The 27,971-nt window shown below is 41.5% G+C and overlaps 1 protein-coding gene across 1 annotated transcript in view; it reads right to left on the reverse strand.

Moving 5' to 3' along the window:
- Dapp1 (dual adaptor of phosphotyrosine and 3-phosphoinositides 1) overlaps positions 1-27,971 on the reverse strand; it is a 67,525-nt gene that overhangs the window by 16,147 nt on the left and 23,407 nt on the right. Inside the window, exons 3-4 of the mRNA XM_004661641.2 lie at positions 21,867-22,000; positions 1,880-2,010 (exon numbers count right to left, since the gene is read on the reverse strand). Coding sequence (XP_004661698.1) covers positions 1,880-2,010; positions 21,867-22,000 — 265 coding nt within the window. The remainder of the gene's footprint in view (positions 1-1,879; positions 2,011-21,866; positions 22,001-27,971) is intronic.

The following is a 27,971-nucleotide window of genomic DNA, read 5'->3' on the forward strand; positions in this document are numbered from 1 at the left end:
GCCAGGATGGCAATCATTAAAATAATCAAATGACAATAAATGCTGGCAAGGATGTGGGGACAGAGAAACCCTCATTCACTGCTGGTGGGAGTGCAAACTTGTACTCACTATGGAAATCAGTATTGAAACTTGTGAAAATGGTGAAAACAGAGCTACCAACTGACCCAGCCATTCCTCTACTGGGCATTTACCCTAAAGGCTCGACTCTTCATCACAGAGATATTTGCTCACCCATGTTTACAGCTGCTCAATTCACAGTATCTAATCAACCCAGATGCCCATCGCTTGATGAATGGGTAAGGCAGATATATATTTACACAATGAAATTATACTCAGCAATAAGGAAAAATGAAACAATTAAAATTGTAGGAAAATGGACAGACTTAGAATAGATCATACTAAGCAAACTCACACAAGCACAGAAGGACAAATGTTGCACGTGTAGCTCTCATATGTGGCTCCTAACATGGGACAGCTTGCATTGCAGGCGTACCTGACAGACAACTCGAAGGACAGATAAGAGGGATGAAAAGGTGTGGGGGGAGGGGAATGGGAGGGAGTGGGGAGATATACACAAAACTAGAGCCAAAATGAATTGGTACCATAGATCTTTCTGGATAGCAGAGGGGGTCATCTGGAAGGGCCCTGGAGAGGGTAGATTGAAGCCTAATTCTAAAACCATTAGCTCTGGCTCATAAGTCCTAATACTAGAAGTTGGTTATACCCCAAATTGAGATCTTGGTTGGACAGATCTATCAGGTCCGCAAAACAAGCTGCTGACACAGAACACTGAGTGATCCAGCTGGAATCTGGAAGAAAGTGAGTTCCCAGATGGCTAGCCTGTATAGTGCTGGAAAGCACCTCATGAGCTGCTGGGAGAAAATAGCCACCAACACCATGAGTGAGCAGGGGACCCTGCTATATGAAATCAACCAGCCAGCCAAAATGTACACACATGTGCAATGGTGGCACCCAGCCTAGGTTGCTAACCAATGGCTCTCTGACTGGCTAAAAGACACACTTAGTGGAAAGGAACTCATAGCTGGCATTAGGAACCAGAATCCTATGGAGACCAGGGTCATGGACTCCAACAACAAGCTCCCACTAGTATTCAGCCAAAAGAGAGGCTACACTCATCAAAATCTCTCTTAATTAACTATGTTGATCTCCTTTAACTCATGTTATTCTCAGTCTCTACTGGAGAATCTGTTTTTCTTTTACATAAGGTAGCAAACCCCAAGAAAAACCAAAATCTATCATGACAAGAAAAGACAGGTGACTCCCTGTCATGAGATGAGCCATATCTCACACATCAACCAGGTTCTTTTTCTTTTCTTTTCTTTTCTTTTCTTTTCTTTTCTTTTCTTTTCTTTTCTTTTCTTTTCTTTTCTTTCTTTTCTTTTCTATGTGTTTATTTCTTGCTTTTTGAGTCAGGGTCTTGTTATATAAACATGGCTGGCCAGGAACTCAGTATGTAGCCCAGGGTAGCTTTGAACTCACAGTAATCCTTTTGTTTCAGTCTCCCAAGTGTTGGGATTGTACTTATGTGCCATCATGTGTGGCTCTAAGCTAGAACTATTTATTTATTTATTTATTTATTTATTTATTTATTTATTTATTTATTTATTTAGAGAGGAGAGAAAATGGGCAAATACCAGGGCCCCTTACCACTATAAAAAACCTCCAGACACATGTGCCTCTTTATGTATCTGGCTTCACATAAATGCTGGGGCATTGAACCTTAGGCTGGCAGGCTTTGCAAACAAGTACCTTTAACCATGGAGCAATCTTCCTGGCCCCATAAATGGACTTTAATTCTTATTGCAGTTGTGGAGTTCAGACAATTGACAGTGCCTGTGCTCGGCTGATGGTCACTTACAGAAGGTGCGGTGGGCACGAGGTCAGTTTCTGTTCTTCCTGTCTGCATGGCTGTGTGAACCCGGACAGACTCATAAATGGAAGGTTCCTCCACTTTTCTTGGATAGGGATGTCTCAGAACAATCAGAGTGCCTGAATGAAAACAAAAAGTACATATAATCAAGCTGTGTTCTGGAAGGAAAAACTACGTGCTACCTGGGCAACTGTGGCTGGGGTGTAGAGCCTCATGGCTTTTCATATGTGTGTGCTGTCTCAGCTTCGTGTTGTGCCAACCCTACACCCGCACTTAACATGGACACAAAGACAGAGAGCATGGTCCCAGTGGTTTTTGGCCTCCTCGTGCTCAGAACTAATAATGACCATATCATGTACATGAACAATAGCCTGAGACCCATGTGAGCAATGTGAGCAAAGTGGGATGGTAGATCCTGAGGGGCCTAGAGAACCTTTCTGTGGGCGATTCAGGAAAAGCTTCATAGAGGAGGTTGACACTTCACTGGGACCTTAAGCTAGCATAACTGGACAATTTGCCAGTGGCTTATAAAGCCAGAGAACCAAAGCTAAGTGTACCAGGCTATGAAAGGATCTATTCCAGGGCTGGAGAGATGGCTTAGTGGTTAAGCGCTTTTCTCTGAAGTCTAAACCCCAGTTTGAGGTTCGATTCCCCAGGACCCACATTAGCCAGATGCACAAGGGGGCATATGCATCTGGAGTTTGTAGGCAGTGGCTGTGAGGCCCTGGCGCACCCATTCTCTCTCTCCCCCTCTCTGCCTCTTTCTCTCTCCGTCTGTCTGTCACTCTCAAATAAATAAATAAAAATAAACAAAAAATATTTTTAAAAGGATCTATTCTATCACCTTTATTTACTGTATCAGAATAAAACTACAATAGGTCAGTGGATCTCACAAAACGTGGCTCACAGCACTCTCGCCCATTCCATTAACTAAGGAAACTAAACAAAGCCTCACCTTGTCCTGTTTTGGTTTTTTGGTGCATTTGTATGATATGTATGTGTGAATATGTGTGGATGTGCACATAACACAAGTGTTAGCCTTCATCTTGTCTAAGACAGGTCTCTTCTTGTTCACTGGCAGGCTAGCTGCCCTGCAGGCTTCCGGGGGATCCTTCTGTCTTGCTTCCCATCTCACATTAGGCATGCTATGATTATGGATGTGTGCTATTGAATGCAGCCTTCTCTAGGTTCTGGGAATCTGAGCTCGAGTCCTCACCTGTGCATGGCAAGCACTTTATCCACTGAGCCAGTTCCCCAGCCTTTGCCTTGGCTTGGCTGCCATGAGCAGGACATCATGACACTTCCACCTGGAGCATGAAGCCGAAGCTGGTCAGGCTGAGGAAAGGGCACAGATGACAGGGCCCTGGGACTGGCACAGAGGCTCAGAGAACTTATGACTTGACACCTTTCAGTTTCCCTTTTTGCAAATTTCCCCTAATAGAGCAATCAATCAGAAAGTAGAAACTCTGGCCAGAGAAAGCTGGAGGTTTTTCCTTTACTATTATAATTTCTTGCTGTTCTCTCTCCTTCCTTCTTTGCCTCCCTTCCTCCTTCCCTTGTGTTATCCATCCCTTCCTTTCTTTTTCTTTCTTTCTAGGCTAGAGCTCTGCCACTGAGCTACAGCCTGGTCCTTGCTCTTTACTTGACTGAGGTCTTTCTTATGACAGGTCCATTAAGGCCTGTAGTGGACATGGAGCATATTCATTCAACCCAAATTTCTGCATGGCTTTGCTATGTGCCAAGCACTTACTTTGGTTCTGGGAACACCACAGCAAAACTGAGGCACCCTTTCTATCAAGCTTAGGTTAAGGGGACAGAGGGTGAGAAGGGCAGGAACAGTCTCCACAGGTGGTCATTTTTGAAAAGAGAACTTGAAACAGTATAGAAAGCTTAGACACTGAATTGGGACAAGAGAGGGACAGTGATGAAAGAGAAATACCATCCCAGTGATTCAAAAGCCCTAATGTTATTGATAAGTATACTTAAAAACACATTATAGGTTGCTTGTGTATGTCCAATGTCTATCTGCAAAATCAGAACAGTAGCTGCTGATATCTGGACCCAGGTAATACGCTGCTCAAAATGGAAAAGCAAAACAAAAGAAGCCACATGTTGAGAAAAGGCAAAAGAGGGTCCCTGACCTCAGCCTGCGGGAGAATGAGGGCACCAGGGCATCTCTGAGCATCCATTCACATCTATAGCACTGGGGTCACAATGAAAAATGGCTCTCCCTGTTATCAGAGCTCCATCCCCCGCTTATTGTGACCCTTCCTGAGAAGACATCCAGTCATGTTAGGAGAAGGACTCAGAATGAAAGTGGCCACAGCTAAATCAACAGCTGCCGTTGAGCAGCTCAGGGGCTGAGGGACACCATTTACCACTGCAGGTGCCAAATGAACTAGACTGGTTCCTCCATGTCCTACCCCAGAAACACTTCTGGCACAATGCAAGAGACTGCGTTGGACTGCTCCTTGGTACCTGTTGACTGCATAAGACCATTCTGTGCTTCTTCCCCACGTCTGCCTAGTGAGAGCAGTTACACTTTCCTCACACAGCTGTGCTAAGCATCAGATAAAGGGTATTTACAGAAAGATTACAAAAATGGTAGCTAGTCTGATTCTTGGATATAAAGCATTTTAAAATTCTTCAATGAAAATTTCAGCAATGGCATCTTTGGGAATTTGGATTTTAACATAATAAGGTTAAAAAGTCCTAGATGTAATATTCTGCTAGCCATTAACAGTGGTCATTTAGTAATCTCTGAAATAACTCAGAAATAGACAGAAGCAGGCAGGAGGAATGGCTTAGTGGTTAAGGCACTTGCCTACAAGACCAAAGGACCAAAGGATCCAGGACCCATGTAAGCCAGATGCACAAGGTGGTACATGTGTCTGGAGTTTGTTTGCAGCAGCTGAAAGCCCTGGTGTGCCCATTCTCTGTCTTATCTGCCTCTCTCTCTCTCTCAAATAAATAAATGACTATTAATACCTGAAACTTATCCTCTTATAGTTCTGGAGTTCAGACATCTGCAGGGGATACATTTGTTTAATGTTAAAGTGTTGGCAAAGTTGTTTTCTACCTTGCAGGTCCACAAGACAATCTGCTCCCCTGCATCTCCTAGCTGCTGGACAGTGCCCTCAGACTTCTGTCACTCTTCTTCCATCTTCAAAGCCGGACACAGGAGGTCAAGACCTCCTCATGCTGCCATATCTCTGACCCTTCCCTTTGCACCTCCATTTAATGACAGGAACTCCTGTGATTTCAACAGCCCTTCCTGGATAATCCAGGATAACATCATCTCAGTTATGCAGACAACCTTCATTCTATCTGCAAATTTAATTCTTCCTTTTTGGGGCTGGAGGGATGGTTTAGCTATTAAGGTGCTTGTCTGCAAAACCAAAGGAGCCACGTTTGATTTCCCAGTACCCACGTAAGCCAGATGCACAAGGTGGCGCATGCATCTGGAGTTCATTTTGAGGTCCTGGCAAGCCTATTCTCTCTATATATCTGCCTTTCTCTCTCTCTCTCTCTCTCAAATAAATAAATAAAAATAGAAAATCAATTCTCCCTTTTCATGTACCATAGGATAGTCAAACCAGGGAGAGAGGGGCCACTGTGCTTGGGGTTATTTATCTGTCCTGCTACCATATCATTCCGTAACAGACACGCTTAGTTAGGAGACAGGTGTCCTGAAAGTGTCAGACTCTCTGGGCTTTGGTTGCAATCACTCAGTATTAACAAGTAATTGCATTTCTAGTATGAGCATTTTTACGAAATGTTCTGATGTAGTCCAGCCTGGACTCAAATTCACTCTGTAGCTGAGGATGACCAAGAACTGCTGATCCTCTTGCTTCCACCTCTCAGGTGCTAAGACTGTAGGCATCCCATCATGCCTGTCTGAACATCTATAGTCCATAATTCTGTGAGCTCCTTCAGAGGAGGTATGGCATCAAAGTTGCCTTTGTATCCTCACACCTAATGGAGTTTGTAAGGGGAAACAAAATTGTGCCTCAAAACTCTCTTCTGGCTGGGCGTGAAAAACCAAACAATTTTTTTTTTCAAGGTAGGGTCTCCCTCTAGTTCAGGCTGACCTGGAATTCACTATGAAGTCTTAGTGTGGCCTTGACCTCTTGGTGCTCCTCCTACCTCTGCCTCCCAAGTGCTGGGATTAAAGGCGTGCACCACCATACCTGGCCAGAACAATGTTTTTAAATGAATAAATAAGTGTTTCCTTCCAGGTAGGGTCTTACTCCAGCCCAGGCTCACCTGGAGTTCACTCTGTACTCCCAGGCTGGCCTTGAACTCACAGTGATCCTCCTACCCCTGCTTCCCAAGTGCTGGGATTATAGGCATGTGCCACCATGCCCAGCAAATAATTTATTTTTTAAAGAAAAGGACTAAATGGAAAGAAGAGGTTCGAGTGAAAGGGAGACGGAGGAGGATAACAAAAGAAAGTAATGGGGAAGGATTATGATTGAAATATATTACGCATGTGTATGAAAACTGTCAATAAAGATGTTAAAAGAGATGGATCCCCCTGTGTTATATACCACCAAGCCTCCCCCAGCAACACCTAAACCCAGGTCATGTTAACTGCATTGACTTCCTGGGCAGCCCCTTAGCTCCTCCTCTGGAGAGAAAGCCCATTAACTGCAGTAGAAATGATGAAGCCTGGTGTCCGAAATACTCTGCGGAGGTCCATATTTGAGATGAACAGAGCTTGGCTGAGGCAGGCCCTTCAATCTACAGAATGCCTCAGCATTGCCGTGGCTACCAAGATGATTCCTAATTGTTTCTTGGTAGTTCAGCTTGCCCTTAAATTATGGAAGAATATATTGACATCTCTTTAAAAAAAAAAAAATTCACTCTTCTCCCTGTACTGTGATTCTTCTCTACTTTTTGTGTTAAATTCAGTTAGCAAAAAAAAAAACCAAAAGCCAAAAAACAAAACAAAAAAACCCCTAACTTATCTATCTCAGCCACCACAGACTCATTATAATTTCCATCAAGGTCCAAGATAGTACCTCTGTTCTGTGGCAGAGGAACTCTGTGCTAGTGATATTTAGAAAGAAAAAGAAGAAGCAGCAGCAGCAGCAGCAGCAGCCACCGCTGCCCAGGACTTGGTTGTAAAATTCAGATAAAAGCCAACAGGAGGAAGGGGGTGGTAGAGGAAGATCAGCAACCACAAGCCTTGGAAACTTGGCTACAAGTTTCACTTTGGCTTCTGAACTGCATGAAGCTGTTTCTTGCATTTGACATGAAACTGGTCTCCGATACTCTGTAGAGGTACATTTTTAAGATGATAAGAGCTGGGCCAAGAGAGGGATTCCAGGTTGCTCTGGGTGAGTGGTAACTTAGAGTTCAGTTAAGAGCCATGTCTCTAACCCCATATTAGCAGTTGGGATTACATTATCTTGTATTCTAGATGAAATTCAGACCAAGACAGGAATGATCTCTGGCTTTAGACACTATTTTCTTATTTGAAACAATCAGCATAGCACATGCATAGCTCCTAAAAGTAAACTTTTACTTACATATTTCCTTTATGCACTAAAGTATGTAATTACTTGGTAGGTCCCAGCAGTTGGACTGTGAGGTGTTCAAGGACACAAATGATACTTGATTCTCCTCCCTATAATACCAGTGGTTAACAGTGCCTATCTCATGATTGGCACTTGAAACATTTGTTGACTTAAGTTAAAATGAAATCGCACACATCCACCCATGCTTTATGATTGCCCTCAGGTTCAGAAAACAAGATTTTTTTTTTTTTTTTAAGGTAGGGTCTCACTCATGCTCAGGCTGTCCTGGAATTCACTATGTAGTCTCAGGGTGGCCTTAAACTCACAGCAATCCTCTTTCCCCAGCCTCCCAAGTGTTGGGTTTAGAGGCGTGCGGCACCACGCCCTGTGAGATTTGTAACTGCCATGATAGAGTCTTCTGCCTCCTGCCTCTGGGAGCAGTTTTCCACAGGAACAGTCAAGATTGTCTTCCTGTCTGCTTTGCGACCTGCTTGGCAAATGGACTTTTTTGTTTTCTGTTGTTGTTTCTTTGAGGTAGGGTCTCACTCTTGCCCAGGCTGACCTGGAATTCACTATGTAGTCTCAGAGCGGCCTCGAACTCACAGCAATCCTCCTCCCTCTGCCTCCCTAGTGCTGGGATTAAAGGTGGGTGCTACCATGCCCAGTGGCAAATAGATTTTAATCCATGTTCATTTGCATCTATGAGGGCTTTAATATTCCATTCTGTTCTTACTAGACTGAGAGGCAGTCTACACTGTCAGAACAGAATATTCTGTTCAAATGTCCAAGACAAATCAGGTCACTTTGTGGAGTGTCTCTTGATTCTATCCCTCATATGACTACTATGGAACTGACTCAAAACTGGAGAGGAACATTATAAACATATGATGAACACAAAGTCATTTGTTTTTAAATGAACATTTCATGATGTACCAAAGAATTTGCCTTAACTTAATTTCTACTAAAGGGCTTTGTTGTATAAACAATAAAGATGAAATATTTGTGCTCTGCCAAGAATCATTCTAAGTGTTTTCCATGCTTGCTATCATTCAGTCTTCATAATGAAACATTAAAGTATGAATCATTACCGTCAGCTCAGTTGTATAAATCGATGAAATCAAAGCTCAGGGGGTCACATAACAGGCCTGAGGCCACAGAGTTGGCAAATGGCAGAGGCTGGTCTTGAACAGGGAATCTGTGTGTTTACTCATTATACTGCGGCTGTTTTCAGTCTCCGGTGTCGTCACAACAGATCTCTATGGCATGTGAAATGCACTCTATTGTGGACAAGAGTTCATATGTATAAGTCAGTTTGAAGAAACAGATTCTTTAAGAGGAAGCTTGAGGAAAGGGGATGTGAACTTTTCCTTTTTTTAAATTAGTAGGTCTTTTTATTCATTTGTAAAACCAAATTACATGGTGCCAAGATCCCTTCCACTTCTAACTGCTTACAAATGTAATTAGGCAGACAGGCTCAAACCAGGGAGAAAGGACATTGGAAATTTTGTACCCAAATACATGTCGTTCCTGTAAATGTGCAACATTCCCTTTAAATTCTATTTTCCTGGTATCATTTCACGTTTGCCTCCTACTTTCCCTTCCTTAGCCTTTCCACCCACACTTCATAGCTTACTTTACCTTATTTAGTACATAGGCAGTTTGATATCCTTTCTAGAGAGACATAAAGTTGAGCCTAAATCTTTTGAAGATGTTTTCTGGATTGTGTTTTGATGTGTTGAGATTTTCTCTCAAATGGCATTTCTTATAAATACAATGAGCCTAGCGATAGTACAAAGGCAGGGGTTGAAATTGATCCATTCCTTTCGAACAGGAGGTCTGTCTGTCTCACACAGCAGGCGTGTTAGAAACTGTGAAGACCGGGCCATCTTTGCAAGGTCCCGGGGGGCCCACTGCAGGGGCAGCAGGGTGCAGGAAGGCACTCCAGGGCCAGCTCTGAGGCTTCTTATGTGTGTGACCTTGGGCGGGTAACTTAAAACCTAGGGCTTTTTAGTTCCTCATCTGAAAATGAGACCACCATATGTATTCTTATGGGAGGCTGGGAAGATGAAGTCAGTAATCTGTATGAGAACACCTACACCTAACAGCATGGAACCTAGTAAACACCCCAGTATTAGTCTCATTCTCTCCCTTCTTTGCTCTGTCACCTACAAACTAAAATAAATTGATCTTTTTTTTATTCTTTGAAATTTCTTTGACAGACCTAAAAAGTGACTCCTGGTTATGGTTTGACAAAATTCTAAGCTGTCCCATTAGTTGTTTCCAGAGATGTCACACAATTCTTAATTTTGTTAGTTTAAAGCAGTATCTGTATAGAATGGCTGGTGTCAAAAAAATAAAATATAGCTGTAGCTTTTATCCAAAGGTTGGGAATCCCCATATCAAAGCAAAAAGAGAAGTGGAAATTTGACATTTACAAAAGAACCAGATAGGATCTCAAAACTAAACCAATTACTCTAAAGGGTAGTCACAAAAATAGCATTTGACTTGTATCATACTTTTTCATGTGGTAATTAAAGCCACGGCACATTTTAAAAAAATTTTAATATGAACAATGGGTAATTTTTGTCTTAATAATAAAAGGACACATGTATAAAGATAGATGTCACCCACATTTTCTAGAATATGCATAAAACTTAGCTAAGAAGATTCTGCAAAAACAAATAATATAGCATATATTTCTCAAATAACCAAGTCTATTGAGAATAGTTTATATCCACATATATTTAAAATATTTATTTGAGAGAGACAGAAAGAGAGAATGGACATGCCAGGACTTTCTGTCACTGCAAATGAACTCTAGACACATGCACTACTTTGGGCCTCTAGCTTTATGTGGGTATTGGGGAATGTGGGCCATTAGGCTTTGCAAGCAAGTGCCTTTAACTGCTGAGCCATCTTCCCAGCTCTTGACCCTTGAATATAGTTTAAAAGTTATGTACAAATAAGAATATAAATTTTAGATAACATCTTATTATGACAAGGGAAAGGAAAATTCTGATTTTAATTGCCCCTAAGCTCATGATACAGTCATGCTGCAGACACCCAAAGTATCTACTTAATGAATGGGTTGGAGCCATAAGAGCCTTTTGTGTACTTCTTAGAGAAAGGAAAAAACAGTACCATAGAGAAGATTCCCCACATTTGGAATGGAAATCTCTCTACGTCTGGAATTCTTTGCTGGTGCTTGGAGTTTAGACCCCATACGGCAGGATGAGCAGCAGGAGAGTGGGAGTCTAGCGTCAGATCAGCCTGAGCATCGGCCACCACCTTTAGGGCTCAGTGAGTGGTGTCACTATGTTCTGTGGTTCTCAGTTTTGTCATCTGCTTAATGAAGCTGCTGTTATCTGTTACAGAAATTTAGTGATTAAAGGAGAAACAATGTTCACAGAGCTCAACTTTTAAATTTGCATTTTTTTTTCTTATTGGGATGAGAGAAGGTAAGATGCTTTTAAAAATAAGTGGATAATAAAATATATTAGGGACTGGAGAGATTGCTCAGCAGTTATGGCTCTTGTGGGCAAAGCCTAAGGACCAGAATTTGATTTCCCATTACCCATGTAAAGCCAGATACACACAGTGGTGCACACATCTGGAGTCTGTTTACAGCAGCTGGAGTCCCTGGAGTGCTCATTCTCTCTGTATCTGGGCATGGTGGTATAGACCTTTAATCCTAGAACTCAAGAAACAGAGGTAAGAGGATTGCTGTGAGTTCAAGGCCACATTGACACTGTATAATGAATTCCAGGTCAGTCTGGGTTAGAGTGAGACTTTAGCTGGAAAACCATATATATATATATATATATATATACACACATACATACATACATACATACATACATACACACACACACACACAAAAGGATCATGGAGGGGAAGCAAGTGCGTCCATTGTATTCTTCTACTATAGACTTGAAAAACTAGTTTTTAAAAATGTTTTCATTATCATTTTCATATATGTACATATTATGTTTTGATCATAATCTCCTCCCATTACCTTCTCTTGTCCCCATCTTCTTTCCACCAATCCTCTTATTTTTTTCAAACATATTTTTTATTTTATTTTTGTTTATTTTTATTTATTATTTGAGAGCAACAGACAGAGAGAGAAAGAGAGAGAATGGGCGCGCCAGGGCTTCCAGCCACTGCAAACAAACTCCAGACGCGTGCGCCCCCTTGTGCATCCGGCTAACGTGGGACCTGGGGAACCGAGTCTCGAACCGGGGTCCTTAGGCTTCACAGACAAGCGCTTAACCACTAAGCCATCTCTCCAGCCTGAACCTCTTCTTTCCAAATGGTCAGATTTATAGTTTGGAGGATCATAAGCTGTTTTGTTGTTGCTGTTGTTGTTTATTTTTATTAAGGCATGGTCTCACTCTAGTGCAGGTTGACCTGAAAATCACTTTGTAGCTCAGGCTAGCCTCAAGTTCATAGCAATCCTACCTCATCTTCCAGAGTGCTAGGATTAAAGGTATGTGCCACCATGCCCAGCCAGAAGCATCATAAGATTATTTTGGGGTGTTAACAGGAAGAAATGAGAGTGAACATAAAATTTAATGGACACTAGACATAGTAAGTGAGAATTATAACAAGAGGAAATTATAATAATTGAATCTTTAAACTTGGCAGGAAGGTTATATCTGGCTTAGAAAACCTTTATTCTTCAAATTAGAAGGCAGAATTAATGATCATTTAAAGACTAGAAAACAGTAATAAAAAATTTTAAAAAAGATATTAAAAATCAGTCCCTTTAGGTCAAGATTTTCACATTTACTTATTTAGGAAGAAGAGAAAGAGAAACAGATACAGAGAGAGAATGGGCATGCCAGGGTCTCCAGCCACTGCAAACTCCAGACCCATGCACCAGCTTGTACACCTGGCTTACAGGACTTTGTGCATACTCGGTAAGCACTCTCCCAGTGAGCTATATCTCCTGCTCATTTGTATTTTTTTTTCTTTTATTTGAGACAGTATCTTGCTAAGTTTCCTAGGCTAGAGTTGACTTCAATCCTTCTGCTTCAACCTCCTGAATAGCAGGGATTACAGGTCTTTGTCATCGGGTCTAGCAAAAGTCTCCTGTTTACAAAGCTGGAAAAAGTTATGCTGCATGCAGTTCAATGGGAGAGAGAGAAATCACCAGTGGAGATACCCAACAGTGGACACTGCAAGTCTTAAATTTGGCCAGCCAGGCTAAATGAGCCAACAGATGCAGTAGTGGCATGTCTGTTATGGTTGAAACCAACTGCCCTCTGATTGGACTGGAGGCCCATGCCATGGGAAGGAATATATCCCTGATACTGAATCACACCTACAACAGGGGTAGTCATGAGACTTAGGGATGTAATGTCTGCTGGTATCTGCATAAATATATATACTATGCTCACCAAACTTCCCAGTAAGCACTTCTCTTAATGTTCATGCTCATTTATTAATGCTACTTTCACTTTTGGTTAGAGAAGCTTCTCTTTTCAGATGGCAATGACCTTGGGATGACTCAGAAGGCACCATGGTACTACGAAGAAGTGACAGAGGAGTGCTCTGAAATATCTCTATCACATCTTCCAAGGCTCAGGGTCCATTGCAGAAGAGGTGGTAGAAAGAACATAAGAGCCAAAGGAAGGGAAGGACTCATTACAATGTGCTCCTCCAGACACAAAATGGCCTGTATATCCATGACCTCACAGTGCTGACACTACCTACACAAGACCCTCATAATAGGAAGAAAAGATCATGACATCAAAATAAAAGAGAGACTGATTAAGAAGGGAAGGGGATATGATGGAGAGTGGAGTTTCAAAGGGGAAAGTCGGGAGAGGGAGGGAATTACCATGGGTTATTGTCTACAATTATGGAAATTATCATTAAAAAATAAATTAAATTTTTAAAAGTCTCTTGTTTAATAAACTCTTGCTATAGGTACTAGCAGGCAAGGTTGGGCCTGGGACTAGAAGACAAGAGAGACCTGTAATATCTCACTGGGAATCTATAGTGAAAACTTTGGCCGGTGTGTCAGTGTCTAGTTTGTGGGTGAGTGCTTTTTTTTCTGGTGACATTCAAAACCCAAGAAATCCTCAACATAGAGGTCTCCTGATCATTGGGAGCCAATGTAAGAGCTATTGTTTTCTTTCTTTCTTTCTTTCTTTCTTTCTTTCTTTCTTTCTTTCTTTCTTTCTTTCTTTCTTTTTTTTTTCAAGGTAGGGTTTCACTCTAGCTCAGGCTGACCTGGAATTCACTATGTAGTCTCAGGTTGGCCTCGAACTCATGGCGATCCTCCTACCTCTGCCTCCTGAGTGCTGGGATTAAAGGTGTGCGACACCACACCCAGCAGTCAGAATAGTTGATCTATAGGAAGATGGAGCATTGTTCCCAATGTAGTATGGAGGTGACTTTGCTGAGGGGCAGTCACAGGTGACCCTCTTATTTGGTGCCTTGTCAATGAGGAAGATACTCAATTAGAACACACTGCCTTCTTCAGTTTTCCTTTGATTCTGTCCACAGGCAGGATAAGTACCTTTCTCCTAAATTGGAGAAAGTCCATCCATGAGCACAAAGAATGGTAAAAGGGATTCAAATAGAGTCTAGGATGAGTGAAAATGAAAAGAGAAGGCCAAAAGATAACTATAATGGTTTTGAAGGCTACTAAGTTCTTCCTCATAATCACTCATTCATTCATGTATCCATTCACCCAAGACCCCTGCATTGAACCAGATCCAGCACACGCAGAGGACAAAAACAGATGTTACCAAAACAAAACCCTGGCTTCAAAACTCTCCTTTCTATTTCCAGTGACTAAGAATTAAACACAAATAGGCTGGAGAGATGGCTCGGTGGTTAAAGTTGCTTGCTTGCAAAGCCTGATGATGACCCAGGTTCCCTTCCCCAGTACCCATGTAAAGGCAAATTCACAAAGTGGCCTGTACATTTGGACTGTGTTTGCATTAGCAGGAGGCCCAGGCACACCCACTCTCTCTCAAATATATGTGTATATGTATACACACATACACACACACACACACACACACATACATACATACATACATCCTTACAAAAAGGAATTAGGTGGGCTGGAGAGATGGCTTAGTGGTTAAGCGCTTGCCTGTGAAGCCTAAGGACCCTGGTTCGAGGCTCGGTTCCCCAGGTCCCACATTAGCCAGATGCACAAGGGGGCGCACGCGTCTGGAGTTCGTTTGCAGAGGCTGGAAGCCCTGGTGCGCCCATTCTCTCTCTCTCCCTCTATCTGTCTTTCTCTCTGTGTCTGTCACTCTCAAATAAATAAATAAATAATTTTAAAAAAAAAAGGAATTAGGAGCTGGAGAGTTGGAGGAATGCCTCAATGGTTGAAGATACTTGCTTGCAAAGCTTGATGGCCTACGTTCAATTCCCCAGTACCTATGAAAGGCCAGATGCACAAAATGATGCATGTGTCTGGAGTTGGAGTTCCTTTGCAGTAGCAAGAGGCCTTGGTGCACCTAATCCTTTTCTCTCTGTCTTTGTGTCTTTCTCTGTTTCTCTCTTTCTTCCTCTGCTTTTTATTTGTTGTTGTTGGTGGTGGTTTTTCGAGGTAGAGTCTTCCTATATCCCAGGCTAACCTGGAACTCACTATGTAGTCTCAGGGTGGCCTTGAACTCATGGTGATCCTCCTACCTCTGCCTCCTGAGTGCTGGGATTAAAGGCATGCACCACCATGCTTGGCTCTTCTTTTGCTTTCAAATAAATTAATTAAAAACTTTAAAATTGAACAAAATCAAGTAAAGGTTGAACACAAATAGGAAGTAATCCTACAGTGCAGGGATTTGAGAAGCTGACATACTTGTTGAGGTCAAGGTAGCTATGCAAAGAGATACACCCCCATGTGGCATTTGCTTATGAGAGCAGCTGCTGGTTGAAGGTCAAAGTAATTCAAGCGTAAGCCAGATGCAGGAGGTGATGCAAGCGTGCAAGGTCTCACATGTACACAAGGTGGCCCACGCATCTGGAGTTTGATTACAGTGGATGGAGGCCCTGGTGCGCCAATTCTCTCTATCATATATTTTTTTTTTTTAAAGAAAGCAAAAGCCAGGTATGGTGGTACATGCCTTTAATCCCAGCACTCAGGAGGCAGAGGTAGGAGGATTGCCATGACTTCGAGGCCACCCTGAGAATACAGAGTGAACTCTAGGTCAGCCTGGGCTAGAGTGAGACCCTATCTTGAAAACCAAAACAAAACAAAACAAAAAAAGCAAACAAGTCTCCACAGTTCATGGTAATAGGCTGTATTATTAAGTTTGTCTTGTGCTACAGTTTCTTAGAATTTTCCAGCTTTTGATAAACTGGGATTTATGACCAGTTAGAGCAAATGAAGTTGTGATTCTCAATTATAAATATAGGGGCTGACCTTTCATTTAAAACAAAAAACATTTTTATTCATTTATCAGCAGAGATGGAAGAGAGGCGGATGAAGAGGATGGGCATGGTGGGGCCTCTACCTGCTGCAAACGGACTCCAGATGCATGTGCCACTTCGTGCATCTGGCTTTTTACATGGTAACAGGAATTGAACCTGGGTTATTAGTCTTTGCTGGCAAGCACCTTAACCAGTTAAGCCATCTCTCCAGCCTGGCCTTTCACTTCAAAAAATATTTTTATTAATTAATTGGAGAGAGAGAGAGAGAAAGAGAGAGAGAGAGAAGGGGGGGGAGAGCACCAGGGCTATAATTGAACTCCAGATCTGCATCTGGCCTCATGTGGGTACTGGAAAATTGCAAGCTGTCAACTTTTAACCACCCAGCTATCTCCCCATCCCTGACCTTTCACTTTTGAACATGTGCTATAGACAAACAAGTTGGATGACCAGCCAAGTACCAGCATAGCGCACATTATAGTTTGGATACATATTGTCCCTTATGGCCCCATGCATTAAAGACTTGGTTTCGTTTGTCCCAGTGAAGAGGTAGGGCCTAGTGGAAAGAAGCTGGTACACTGGTGGCATGGCTTTGAAGAGAAGCAGACTACAGGGGCCTCTTCCTCTGTTGCCTGTCCTGGCTGCCTGCCACAGGGTGAACAGCTGTCACTGAATATATTCCTTCTAGGAAGTTCTCAGGGCTAGGCAACCACGGACAAGCACCTCTGAAACCATCAGACAGAAGAAACTTTTCCTCTCATTTATCTCAGGTATTTGTTACAGTGAAGGAATACTGACTAACAAAATGTACTTTTTTTTTTTTTTGAGGCAAGACCAATAAACTGGCTTTCCCCGCTCCCAGAGAGAGAGAGAGAGAGAGAGAGAGAATGAGAGAGAGAGAGAGATTGGTGTGCCAAGGCCTTCAGCCACTGCACTCAAACTCCCAATATGTGTGCCCCCTTGTGAGCATGGGTGACATTGCACACTTGCTTCATGGTGCATCTGGCTTACAGGGGACCTGGAGAGTCGAACATGAGTCCTTAGGCTTCATAGGCAAACACCTTAACTGCTAAGCCATCTCTCCAGCCCAGTTTTAATATTTTTTAACATGAAATTTCTAGTTTCACTTTCTAACCATTGAAATGGGAAATTACAAACTCTTTAATCCCATATAACTAAGTCTAGTTTAAAAATGTGTAAGAAACCAGGACACCAAAATTTTATTACTTGGAAGAACCTTTTTTTTTTTTTCTTTTTGGTTTTTGAAGGTAGGAATTAACACCAGTCCAGGCTGACCTGGAATTTACTATGTAGTCTCAGGGTGACCTTAAACACCACAGTGATCCTCCTACCTCTGCCTCTTGAGTGCTGGGATTAAAGGCATGCACCACCATACCCAGCTCAAGGAAGAACACTTAAAAAATTTATTATTTTTAAATTAATAGTTTTATTTATTTTTTATTTCTGTATTAAAGAGTGAGGCAGATGTGTGTACACACACACACACACACACACACACACATATATATATATATACATATACATCTATATATATATATATATAGAGAGAGAGAGAGAGAGAGAGAGAGAGAGAGAGAGAATGAACCAGGGCTTCTAGTCACTGCAAACAAATTCAAGACACATGTGCCATCTTGTACATCTGGCTTACATGGGTTGGGTACTAGGGAATCAAACCTGGGTCCTTAAGCTTTGCAGGCAAGTGCCTTAACCACTAAGCTACCTCTCCAGCCCAGAAGAACACTCTTAAATTAATATTTTCTTTTTTTTTAATTGGCATCATATTTATTAAAATAAAATTGGGTAGCAGTATTAATAGAATGGTACAGCTAGAAAGAGTATCTGTAAGTCAAAAAGAACTGATTAAAAATAGTTTAAAACTTTAAGAGGCAAGGAAGATAATATGATGTTCTTTCTTAGAATGGCAGGATGAGATTCAAGGATAATAGTTATATAAAGAAAATCATAGATAACAAACTGGTTTGAGTAAATACATGAATATTTTACTAAAATGCAAAATTGAGCAGAATATTTTCAAATACTTACAATTTTAGTTTTGACAAACAAGAAGGTATTCTATTTTGTTAAAGATGTTTTCTGAGTTTCTTCAGATAATGACATGCCATTATGTACTATAATTCTGGATTGCATTCATATATTTTGTCCATTAAATTTTTCTTATACTCTTAGAAAAAACTTACTTTGTTATTCTTTATCTTTGTGTGTGTGTGTGGGGGGGGGGTTGTGGTAGGGTTTCTGTCTAGCCCAGGATGACCTGGAATTCAATATGTATTCTCAGGATGTCCTCAAACTAACAACAATTCACCTACCTCTGCCTCCTGGGTGCAGGTCTTAAAGGTGTGAACCACTATGCCAGGCTTCTATATCTTTTATATATAGTAGTTTTACATAATTTATATTCTATTTAGGGATTTTGCTTCTTTACAACTGAATAAAAAAGTCTTATATTTCTGATAATCAGCTTGGGATTTTGTTGATTAGACATTGTTTTCACTGTTATCTTTATATTTTCTGTTGATTTATTTTCTCATACCTTTGAAATTCTTGGTATTATTTCAATATCTTTTGAGATTGATACAATTTAACAAAAATATTCTAGCATATTCATTGTTGACAATTTAGAAGCCATAAAACAAAAATGAAAAGATGCCTGTATGACTCTGTATTCATATTTAAAGTCAATTTTAACCAATATAGCAGAATAAGACAAAAAATTGAAGGTATGAATATTGGAAGAAGAAACAATTTTCACTTCATTTCTTTATTGTGGTTTTAAATTAATATTTTCAGTATTGAGCCATCTTTGTGGGCATTTAAGTGCAAATTTTATTTTCCTTTTTAATATTTTCATTTATTTACTTGAGAGAGGGAGAGAAACAGAAGGAAAGAGATAAAGAGAGCATGAGAGTATGAGAGAGAGGGAGAGAGGGAGAAAATGAGATGGAGGGAGCGGGAATGAGCACACCACAGTATCTTGCTACTGCACATGACCTCTAGACACATCTACTACTTTGTGCGTTTGGCTTTACATGGGTACTGGGAAACCGACCCTGGGCCAACAGGCTTTGCAAGCAAGTACCTTTAACCACTGAGCATCTCTCCCATCCAAATTTTATTTTATTTTGGTTCTTCTTTTTTCTTTTTCTTTTTCTTTCTAGGTTAGGGTCATACTCTAGCCCAGGCTGACCTGGAAGTTACTATGTAGTCTCAGGATGGCCTTGAACTCACAGTGTTCCTCTATCTCCCAAGTGCTGAGATTAAAGGTGCCACCATGCTTAGCTCAATTTTTTTTTTTTTTTTTCGAGGAAGGGTCTCACTCTAGCTTAGGCTGACCTGGAATTCACTATGTAGTCTCAGGGTGTCATTGAACTCATGGTGATCCTCCTACCTCTGCCTCCTTAATGCTGGGATTAAAGGTGTGTGCCATCACACCCGGTTTATTTTTTAATGTTAATTTTTTTTTGGGGGGGGGGGAACAGGTTTATTTTGGCTTATGGGCTTGAGGGGGAAGCTCTGCGATGGCAGGGAAAATGACATGAGCAGAGGTGGACATCATCCCCGGCCAACATAAGGTGGACCATAGCAACAGGAGAGTGTGCTAAACACTGGCAAGGGGAAACTGGCTATAACACCCATAAGCCCATCCCCAGCAATACACTCCCTCCAAGAGGTGTTAATTCCCAAATCTCCATCAGCTGGGAACCTAGCATTCAAAACACCTGAATCAAACCACCACCTTCCCATAGTGTAGCATGTAATGTAGTTTTTTCCAGCTTTCTGTCAGCTGGTCTACAGGGAGGAGGTTTTCAGCTCAGCTCCAGCTTGATTTCTTAGTGATCTTCCAGCCCACTCATGTTAATGTTAATTTTTTAAAAATATTTTTTGTTCATTATTTGTTTATTTATTTGAGAGCGACAGACACAGAGAGAAAGGCAGATAGAGGGAGAGAGAGAATGGGCGCGCCAGGGCTTCCAGCCACTGCAAACAAACTCCAGACGCGTGTGCCCCCTTGTGCATCTGGCTAACATGGGACCTGGGGAACCGAGCCTCGAACTGGGGTCCTTAGGCTTCACAGGCAAGTGCTTAGCCGCTAAGCCATCTCTCCAGCCCTTAATGTTAATTTTTTAATGCAACTTGCTATTTTTATTTGTGTTTATTTGACAGAGAGAAAGTGGGAGGAGGGAGAAAGAGAGCAGAATGGGCACTCCAGGGCCTTCGGCCACTGTAAACAAATTCCAGACACATGCTCCACCTTGTGCATCTGGCTTACATGGGGCATTGAACCTGTATACTGGGGAATTGAACCTGGGCCCTTTGGCTTTTTGCAGACAAGTGCCTTAACTGCTAAGCCATCTCTCTAGCACAAATTTTATTTTTTTTTAAATGCTCAAAATTAGTTCTACTTACATGCAAACTGTCCATGCCTGAAATTATAAGAACAAAGTCTTTCTGTCTTTGTTTTTGTTTGTTTACTGTTACATATTATAAAATAGGACATTTTCAAATAAATTGTGTGTTATAATCAATCCATAATAAATGTTAAACAATGAATTTTGAGAAACTACTTTATACAAAGTACATTGTTTTTACATAAATATATCTGAAATTTTAATATGCATAGATAATTAAAAATATTTTTAATCATTTATTTACAAGGAGAGAGAGAGAAAGTGAGTGAGTATGGGCACACCAGGGCCTCTTGCCACTACAAACAAACCCCAGAGAAATGTGCCAGTTTGTGCATCTGGCTTTATGTGGGCACTGGAGATTTGAACCCTGGCCATCAGGCTATGCACACAAGTGCCTTTACCACTGAGCCATCTCTCCAGCACCAGAGATAATTTTTAATGCATCATATTGCACAACAGTATCCAACTTGCTTCTAAACATCATCTTTACACTATAGACATACAATTCAATAGAGTATCACTAGCCTGTGATATTCATTGAAATCTGCCTTAGTTCTCTGGGTTCTTCATCCTGCAACAATATTCCAGAGGTCAACTAAGTGTTCATATCTGTACTATTGCTTGGATGGGATTTGTTTCCTTCAAAATGCATGTTCAAATTTAGTTCCAGGACAGGAGAGATGGCTCAGCAATTAAGGCAGTAGTCTGCAAAGCTAAGCACTCAGGTTCGATTACTCAGTACCCACATAAAATCAGGTGCACAAGGTGGACCATAAGTCTGGAGTTTATTTACAGTGGCTAAAGGCCCCAACATGTCCATTCTCTTGCTATCTGCCCTCTCTCACTGTCTCTCAAATAAATAAATAAAATATTTAACTTTAAAAAATCTTTAAAAAATTTAGGTCTCCTTAACATAAAATGATAAAAAGAGGAGGAATCGGGTTGAGTCTTTGAGATATAATTAGGGTTCCATCCTAATCACGATGCATTAATCTATTCATACAATTAATGGTAACTTGGATTATTTTGAGAATAGCTTTGATATAAAAGCTGATTTGTGTTAGTTGTGGTGATGCATGCCTTTAACCCCACCAACTTTGGAAGCAGAGGTAGAAGGATCACCATGAGTTCAAGACCATCCTGAGACTACACAGGTAGAGTGAAACCCTACCTCAAAAAAATAAAAAGCTGATTTGAGCCTGATGTGGCGGTATACTGGTACATGACTGTAATCCCACAATTTGGGAGGCTGAGGCAGGAAGATCACAAATATAAAGCAAGCTTAGGATACATAGTAAGACCATGTCTAAAAGAAAGGGAGGAAGGAAGGGAAAGAAGAAAAAAGAACAAGAAGTAAAACTGCAGCTTATTTGAGGTCTCTCATGAGTCTTTCACCAAGTATGGTTTTGCTAGTTCTTTGATCTGGTCCTATCTCTTACTGTGTGATGCTCTCTGCCAAGTCAAGATCCAACAGGAAGTCACCAGAACCCATGCAAATTCTGATGCCATGCTCCTGGACTTTCCAAACCACAGAACTTCTTCTTGAATAAACCATCCAGTCCCAGATAATATAGTTATATCAACAGAAAGTAGGCTAAGATAACTTACCTGTCTCACTTCCAATCAAAGGCTGATTTGCAAAATGCTTGATAAAATCCTTTAAAGATGAATATTCATTGAAGCCAAATTTAAATGAATATCCAGTATATTCAACATGAAAGTGTTTGACAGAATCTTTGGCTCTGAAAAGGAAAAATAAGGTATTTAATATTATGTAACAAATAAATAGCCTTTTGTAAGTCAAATACAATGATTGGTGTTAATATCACCATCAACCTTTACTGAGGACTGAGGATATGCAGCCATCAGTCATTGACATGATGGGTCAGGCACATGTTTTTAACCCCAGCAATCAGGAGGCAATGGTAGGAGGACCACTGTGAGTTCAAGGCCAGCCTGAGACCACAGTGTGAATTCTAGGTTAGCCTAGGTTAGAGTGAGACCCTATCTCCAGGGAAAAAAAAAAAAATCATTCACAGTTTTAAAGAATATCACTAATTTTTTAAAATTTTGCTAATTTTGACATTCCATACATGTTTATATGCATTGTGATCTTATTCTCTCCAATGACTCTCTCTTATCCCCCTTACCCTCCAATTAACACCCGTCTTCTTTCCCATTTATCCTCATCTTACTTTCATATCTAGTTTTTAAATCTGTTGAGTTAAATTAATGTTGTTTGCATGATCATGGTTGGAAGGTTACTTACTGTGGAATGGACAACTTATTAGTGGTTACACCACTGGGGAACCCGACCTCACCTTTCCCAGCAACCATTACATTTCTCTCTGCATAGAATGTTTAGCTTTTCATTCTAGTGAAAGAAAGAGACAATTTTCCCTACCGATTCTTGAACTTCCCGAAAGAGACCTTGAACATTAACCACTCGAAGGAGCATAACTTTAGCCAGTCTGGGAGCAGAGATGACAGATGGCATGCTTCTTTCTGCCCTTGGCCCTCCCGTACTCATTTGGGAGTCAGTCAGGAGTCAGCCTCTGTCAGTGAGTTATGTGAGTCCAGTCTCTTCATTCCCTTGCCTGTTTTATTACCCACTAAATCAAATGTCAAATTTCCTAGTCTGCTGTTTTCCACTTAAGTTTTCAAGTAAAGAAGATTTTTAAATAAAGTCTCTTGCTCTCTGTTTGTTCCCAGCCTCTTTCTAGCCATACCTCCAGGAGACCCCACTCCTCCCAGAATAAGTAGTGGCAAGTGATGAATGCTAGAAGGAGTCAGGTCCTTTGGTGGTGTAGATACTGGGGGATTGCCTATTCTCCAGTAAATAACTTCCCTCTCATGGAAAAAATTAATTACCAATTTAATTTTTTATTTTATTATTTATTTATTTATTTACTTGAGAGCGACAGGCAGAGAGAGAGAGAGAGGAGAGTGGGCGCGCCAGGGCTTCCAGCCACTGCAAATGAACTCCAGATGCGTGCGCCCCTCCTGTGCATCTAGCTAACGTGGGACCTGGGGAATCAACCCTTGAACCGGGGTCCTTTGGCTTCACAGGCAAGCGCTTAACCACTAAGCCATCTCTCCAGCTCATAATTTTAAAAATTTTTTTATTGATTTTAATTTTAAGTTTTTCAATTAACTATATTTTAGAGAGAGAGAGAAAGGAAGAGGCAGGGAGAGAGAGCTCACATAAGAGAGAGCAAGAGTGAGAGTGAGAGAGAGAGCAAGAGAGAGAGACAGAGAGAGAATGGGGGCACCAGGGCCTTCAGCCACTGCAATGAACTCCAGATGCATGTTCCACCTTGTGCATCTGGCTTATGTGGGTCATGGGGAATTGAACCTGGGTTCTTTGGCTTCACAGGCAAACACTTTAACTGCTAAGCCATCCCTCCAGCTCTATTTTTTACTTTTATATGTTTATATGTGGGTGCATGTTTGACCATGAATGATGTGTGTGTGAATGGGTGCATACATGTCACAGTGCATTGTGTCCTCTGACCTACTTCTACCATCTTCTGGGACAAGGTCTCTCTTGCTGCTGCTGCTGCTGCTTTGGAGCTTCTGGATGGATTCTTCTGCTATTGCTACAGGCATGTAGTGATAAATCAACACATGCTTCACTTTGCATCTGGCTTTTTTGTGGAGATGCTGAGGAAGGTCAACTCAGATCAGCAGGTTTTAACCACTGAGCAAGCTCCTTAGCCCCTATACCATTTTTCAAAAATTACTCTATTTATTTGCAGGGAGTGTGCGGGTGCACCAGGATTGCTAGCTGCTGCAAACGAATTCCAGATGCATGCACTACTTTGTTCATCAGGCTTTACCTGGGTACTGGGGAATTGAACCCAGGTCATTAGGCTTTTCGGGAAAGTGCCTTAACTGGTTAGCCATCTGTCCAGTTCTCCTATCCCTCCCCCCAAAAAATTATTCTAAATGGAGCTGTGAAGGGTTTTTGTAGATCATTAGTACCCAAATCAGTTTCCTTAAAATGAGATTCTTTGTGGGCCTCACTTAGTCACACGCATCAGTCAGAGAATTCCATTCCCTTTGTTCACAGAGGAAGACATCAGAGGGCTAAGCTTTGACTGGCCAGGAAGACCAGACACCCATGCAGGCCACAGGTGTGGAACCCCAGTGGTGTCTATCTGTTGAGCATTGGTCCCGGGATGATAGCTAAAAGGAAAACGGGAACCTCAGTTCTACAATGGCAAGAAAATAAATGAAAAATGAAGGAGGAAATGAAGACTCTGAGAATATGAAGGTCCAGATGGAAATTGTGGAATGAGCCAACAACTTTATTTCATTCTGGTAGGACCCAATGAGAGAATCTAGCCCTGCTGGGCCTGGATGTCTGACATACAGGAACAGTGACATCATAATTAAGGTTTTTTTTTTTTTTAAAGCCACTAGGTTTTTGGCAATTTGTTATAGAGCATAGAAAAATAATACAGAGCCCTGAGTCCAAGGAGAAGTTAAGCAAATATATTAATTCTTGGCTTTTGAGCTCATAGAAGATTGTCAACAATTATTTAGGAAAGTACTTTCTTGGTGAGTTTTGCCTCCCTATCAGAGAGATGGAGAGGAAATTAAAAAACAAACTAGGGCTGGAAAAATGGCTTAGTGGTTAAGGTGCTTGCCTACAAAGCCAAAGGACCTGGGTTCATTTCCCCAGGACCTATGTAAGTCAGACGTACAAGGAGGCACACACATCTGGAGTTTGTTTGCAGTGGCTGGAGGCCCTGGGGCACCCATTCTCTCTCTCTCTCCCTTTCTCCCTATTTTTCTCTCTCAAATAAATAAAGAAAAATAAAAGCCAACATTAGGCAAGCATGGTGGCACACATCTTTAATCCCAGCACTTAGGGGGCAGAGGTGGGAGGAGTGCCATGAATTTCAGGCCACCTTGAGACAACATAGTGAATTCCAGGTCAGCCTGAGCTAGAACAAGACACTGCCTAAATAAACATAAATACATAAATAAATAAATAATAAAAGCTGAAACCAACCAAGCAGAAGCTATATCTTATATGGATAGAAAAGAGAGTCAAACAATGGAAGGGGACATAGGTAACTGCCATTCAGAGCATGAAAAATGGGACAGAACCTTATAAAGAGAAAGAAAAACCTTACCATGCTAGCAGAGCTTGAGGAACTGTACTGGAAGGGAAGCTGTGACTTCCTTCCCAGAGTTCGTAAAGGTACTACCACAGCAGACATATAACGGTACTTAGAGGTATGTGGTGAGTGGCCATAGAGGACTTAAGGAATCCTTGTATTCCCAGCCTAGTCTATAAGAATTCAAGAAGACTGCTGCATGCCACTGAAAGTGAGAGTTAGAAATAATAGCCAGCTCTGGTTACTCTCTCTGAGCTGAGTTGAAGGGGGCTGAGAGGAGAAAGTATGAAAGTACTGGACATTCAATCTACAGTCAAGTCACAGGGACTAGATTAACTTTCTTATCATGTGGGAAAATGAGACCTCACTTGGTGGTTTGTATAAGCTATCCGCCTAAAACTCGTGAGTTCTGAATGCTTGGTTCCCAACTGGTAGCAATTTGTTTGAAGCATTGCTGAAAGAGATAGGTTATTAGGGACAGACTCTGGAGTGTTAAAGCCAGCTCCCTCTTGCCAGAGCTCAGCTCAATCTTGCTGCTACTTCCACCTGCTAGGGACAGGAGTGATGTCCAGCCTCAGCTCATGCTATGCTTTCCCCTGCCATTATGAAGCTTCTCCTTGAGACTCTGTAAGCCAAAATAAGCTCTTTACTCCATAAGCTGCTTTTGGTTGGGTGTTTTGTGCCAGCAAGGTGAAGGTAACTACAACAGAAAATTGGTACCAGTGGAGTGAGGTTATTAGTACTAGAAACCTGATCATGTGGCTTTTGGTCTTTTGGAACTGATTTGTGGGAGGAATGTGGAAGGATCTGAAATCTTGGACTAAGATGCTTTGCAGTTTTCTAAGCAGAGCTTCATGGACCATTCTTGTGAGAGTTAAAAGGCTTCTGTGTAGGGACAGCCATGGACTGTGAGGCTTGGCTTATCAGAGGAAGAGAACTTTGTGGAACAGGGTCAAAGACTGTGTGACGGGCTTGTTGCCCATGTCCTGAGAACCTAAGTAGGGTTGAATTTAGGAGAAATGGACTGGTATCAGCAGAAGGATACTGCAAAGAAACAAATGAAAGTTTTTAACTGGAGACTTCAGCCAGGTTCAGCTGCAACTGTTTGAGATTATTACCACTGGGACTGGACCAGCTTTTCTGCACTTGGTCAGCAGGAGGAATACTGACTATTGAAACAAGGTGGCCTGAAGGAAGAATGCTGAAGGAGTGTTCTCCTAAAAGTGAACTTTATTATCCATCTCCTGAATTAATAATTGTTGTTGGAAGTTTAACAAACGCAGAAAGACAGGGTCATTGGATTTGTAATGCAGTATTGTTGGAAATAAAAATTGGGTGATGTAAGACAGGGTTGTTGAAGTCCATGCATGGATGCCTGATGGAGCCATGAAACTAAACTGGACTGCAGTTGAGATCCAGGGATTCTGGAGATACCAGTATTAGGAGCTTGATGTCAAGGTGAGCTACTGGCTGGGGATGGACTCTTCCATGTACTGTGGACAGCTCAACAGGAGAGGTGGAATTGGAATCCCAGAAACATTGTTGTGGGTCCCACATGGACATGGAACTGCAGGATGTGATATTTGCCCTGCTGGTTTTAGATCTTGCATTTGTTCAACCTTTTCTTGTTATGCCCAATTCCATCTTTTACAGTATGAATGTATACATGTCTACCATGTACAATTTTGTGTATTTGACTTGTGTTTTGATTTTATAGGCCCACTGTCAGGAGATTTTTGAACAGTGTTGAGATTGATAAAAACAAAGAAACAAACAAACAAAAGCTATGGGGACTTTAAAAGCTGGACTGAATACATTTTACAACCTGAAATAGTTGTGAGTCTAGAGGGCCAGGAGTGCAATGTGGTGGTTTGAATCACATATTCTCATAAACTCATGTGTCCTGAATGGTTGGACCCCAACTGGTGGCAATTTTAGAGGTGGAGTCTTGCTACAGTGGGTATGTTGCTGGGAACGGACTTTGGGGTACTAAAGTCAGAGTTTGCCTCATTCTTTAAAAAGAAAAAACAACTTCTTGGGCTCGAAAGATGGCTTAGTGGTTAAGTGCTTGCTTGTTAAGCCTAAAGACCTTGGTTCAAGGCTCAACTCCCCAGGACCCACATAAGCCAGATGTGCAAGGTGGCACACATATCTGGAGTTCGTTTGCAGTGGCTGGAGGCCCTGGCATGCCCATTCTCTTTTTCTCTCTCTGCTTCTTTCTCTGTCTGTCACTCTCAAATAAATAAATAAATATAAACAAAAAAATTAAAAAAACTTCTTTTATTTAAAAATAATTATATTTATTTTCAAGCAGAGAGAGAAGAGAATAGACAGTGAGAATGGGTGTGTCAGAGCCTCCAGCCTCTACAAATGAACTTCAGATGCACATGCCATTTTGTACATCTTGCTTTACATGGTATTGGGTAATCAAACCCAGGTCATTAGGCTTTGCAGGCAAACACGTTAGCAACTGAGTCAAGTCTCCAGCCTTTTACCTCATTCTTGCTGCTATCTTCTACCTGCTGTGGCTAGAAATCACATCCAGTTTCTGCTCATGCCATGCTTTCACCTATCATCACAGAGC

The sequence above is a fragment of the Jaculus jaculus genome, chromosome 2, assembly GCF_020740685.1.
Source record: "Jaculus jaculus isolate mJacJac1 chromosome 2, mJacJac1.mat.Y.cur, whole genome shotgun sequence".
NCBI lineage: Eukaryota > Metazoa > Chordata > Mammalia > Rodentia > Dipodidae > Jaculus > Jaculus jaculus.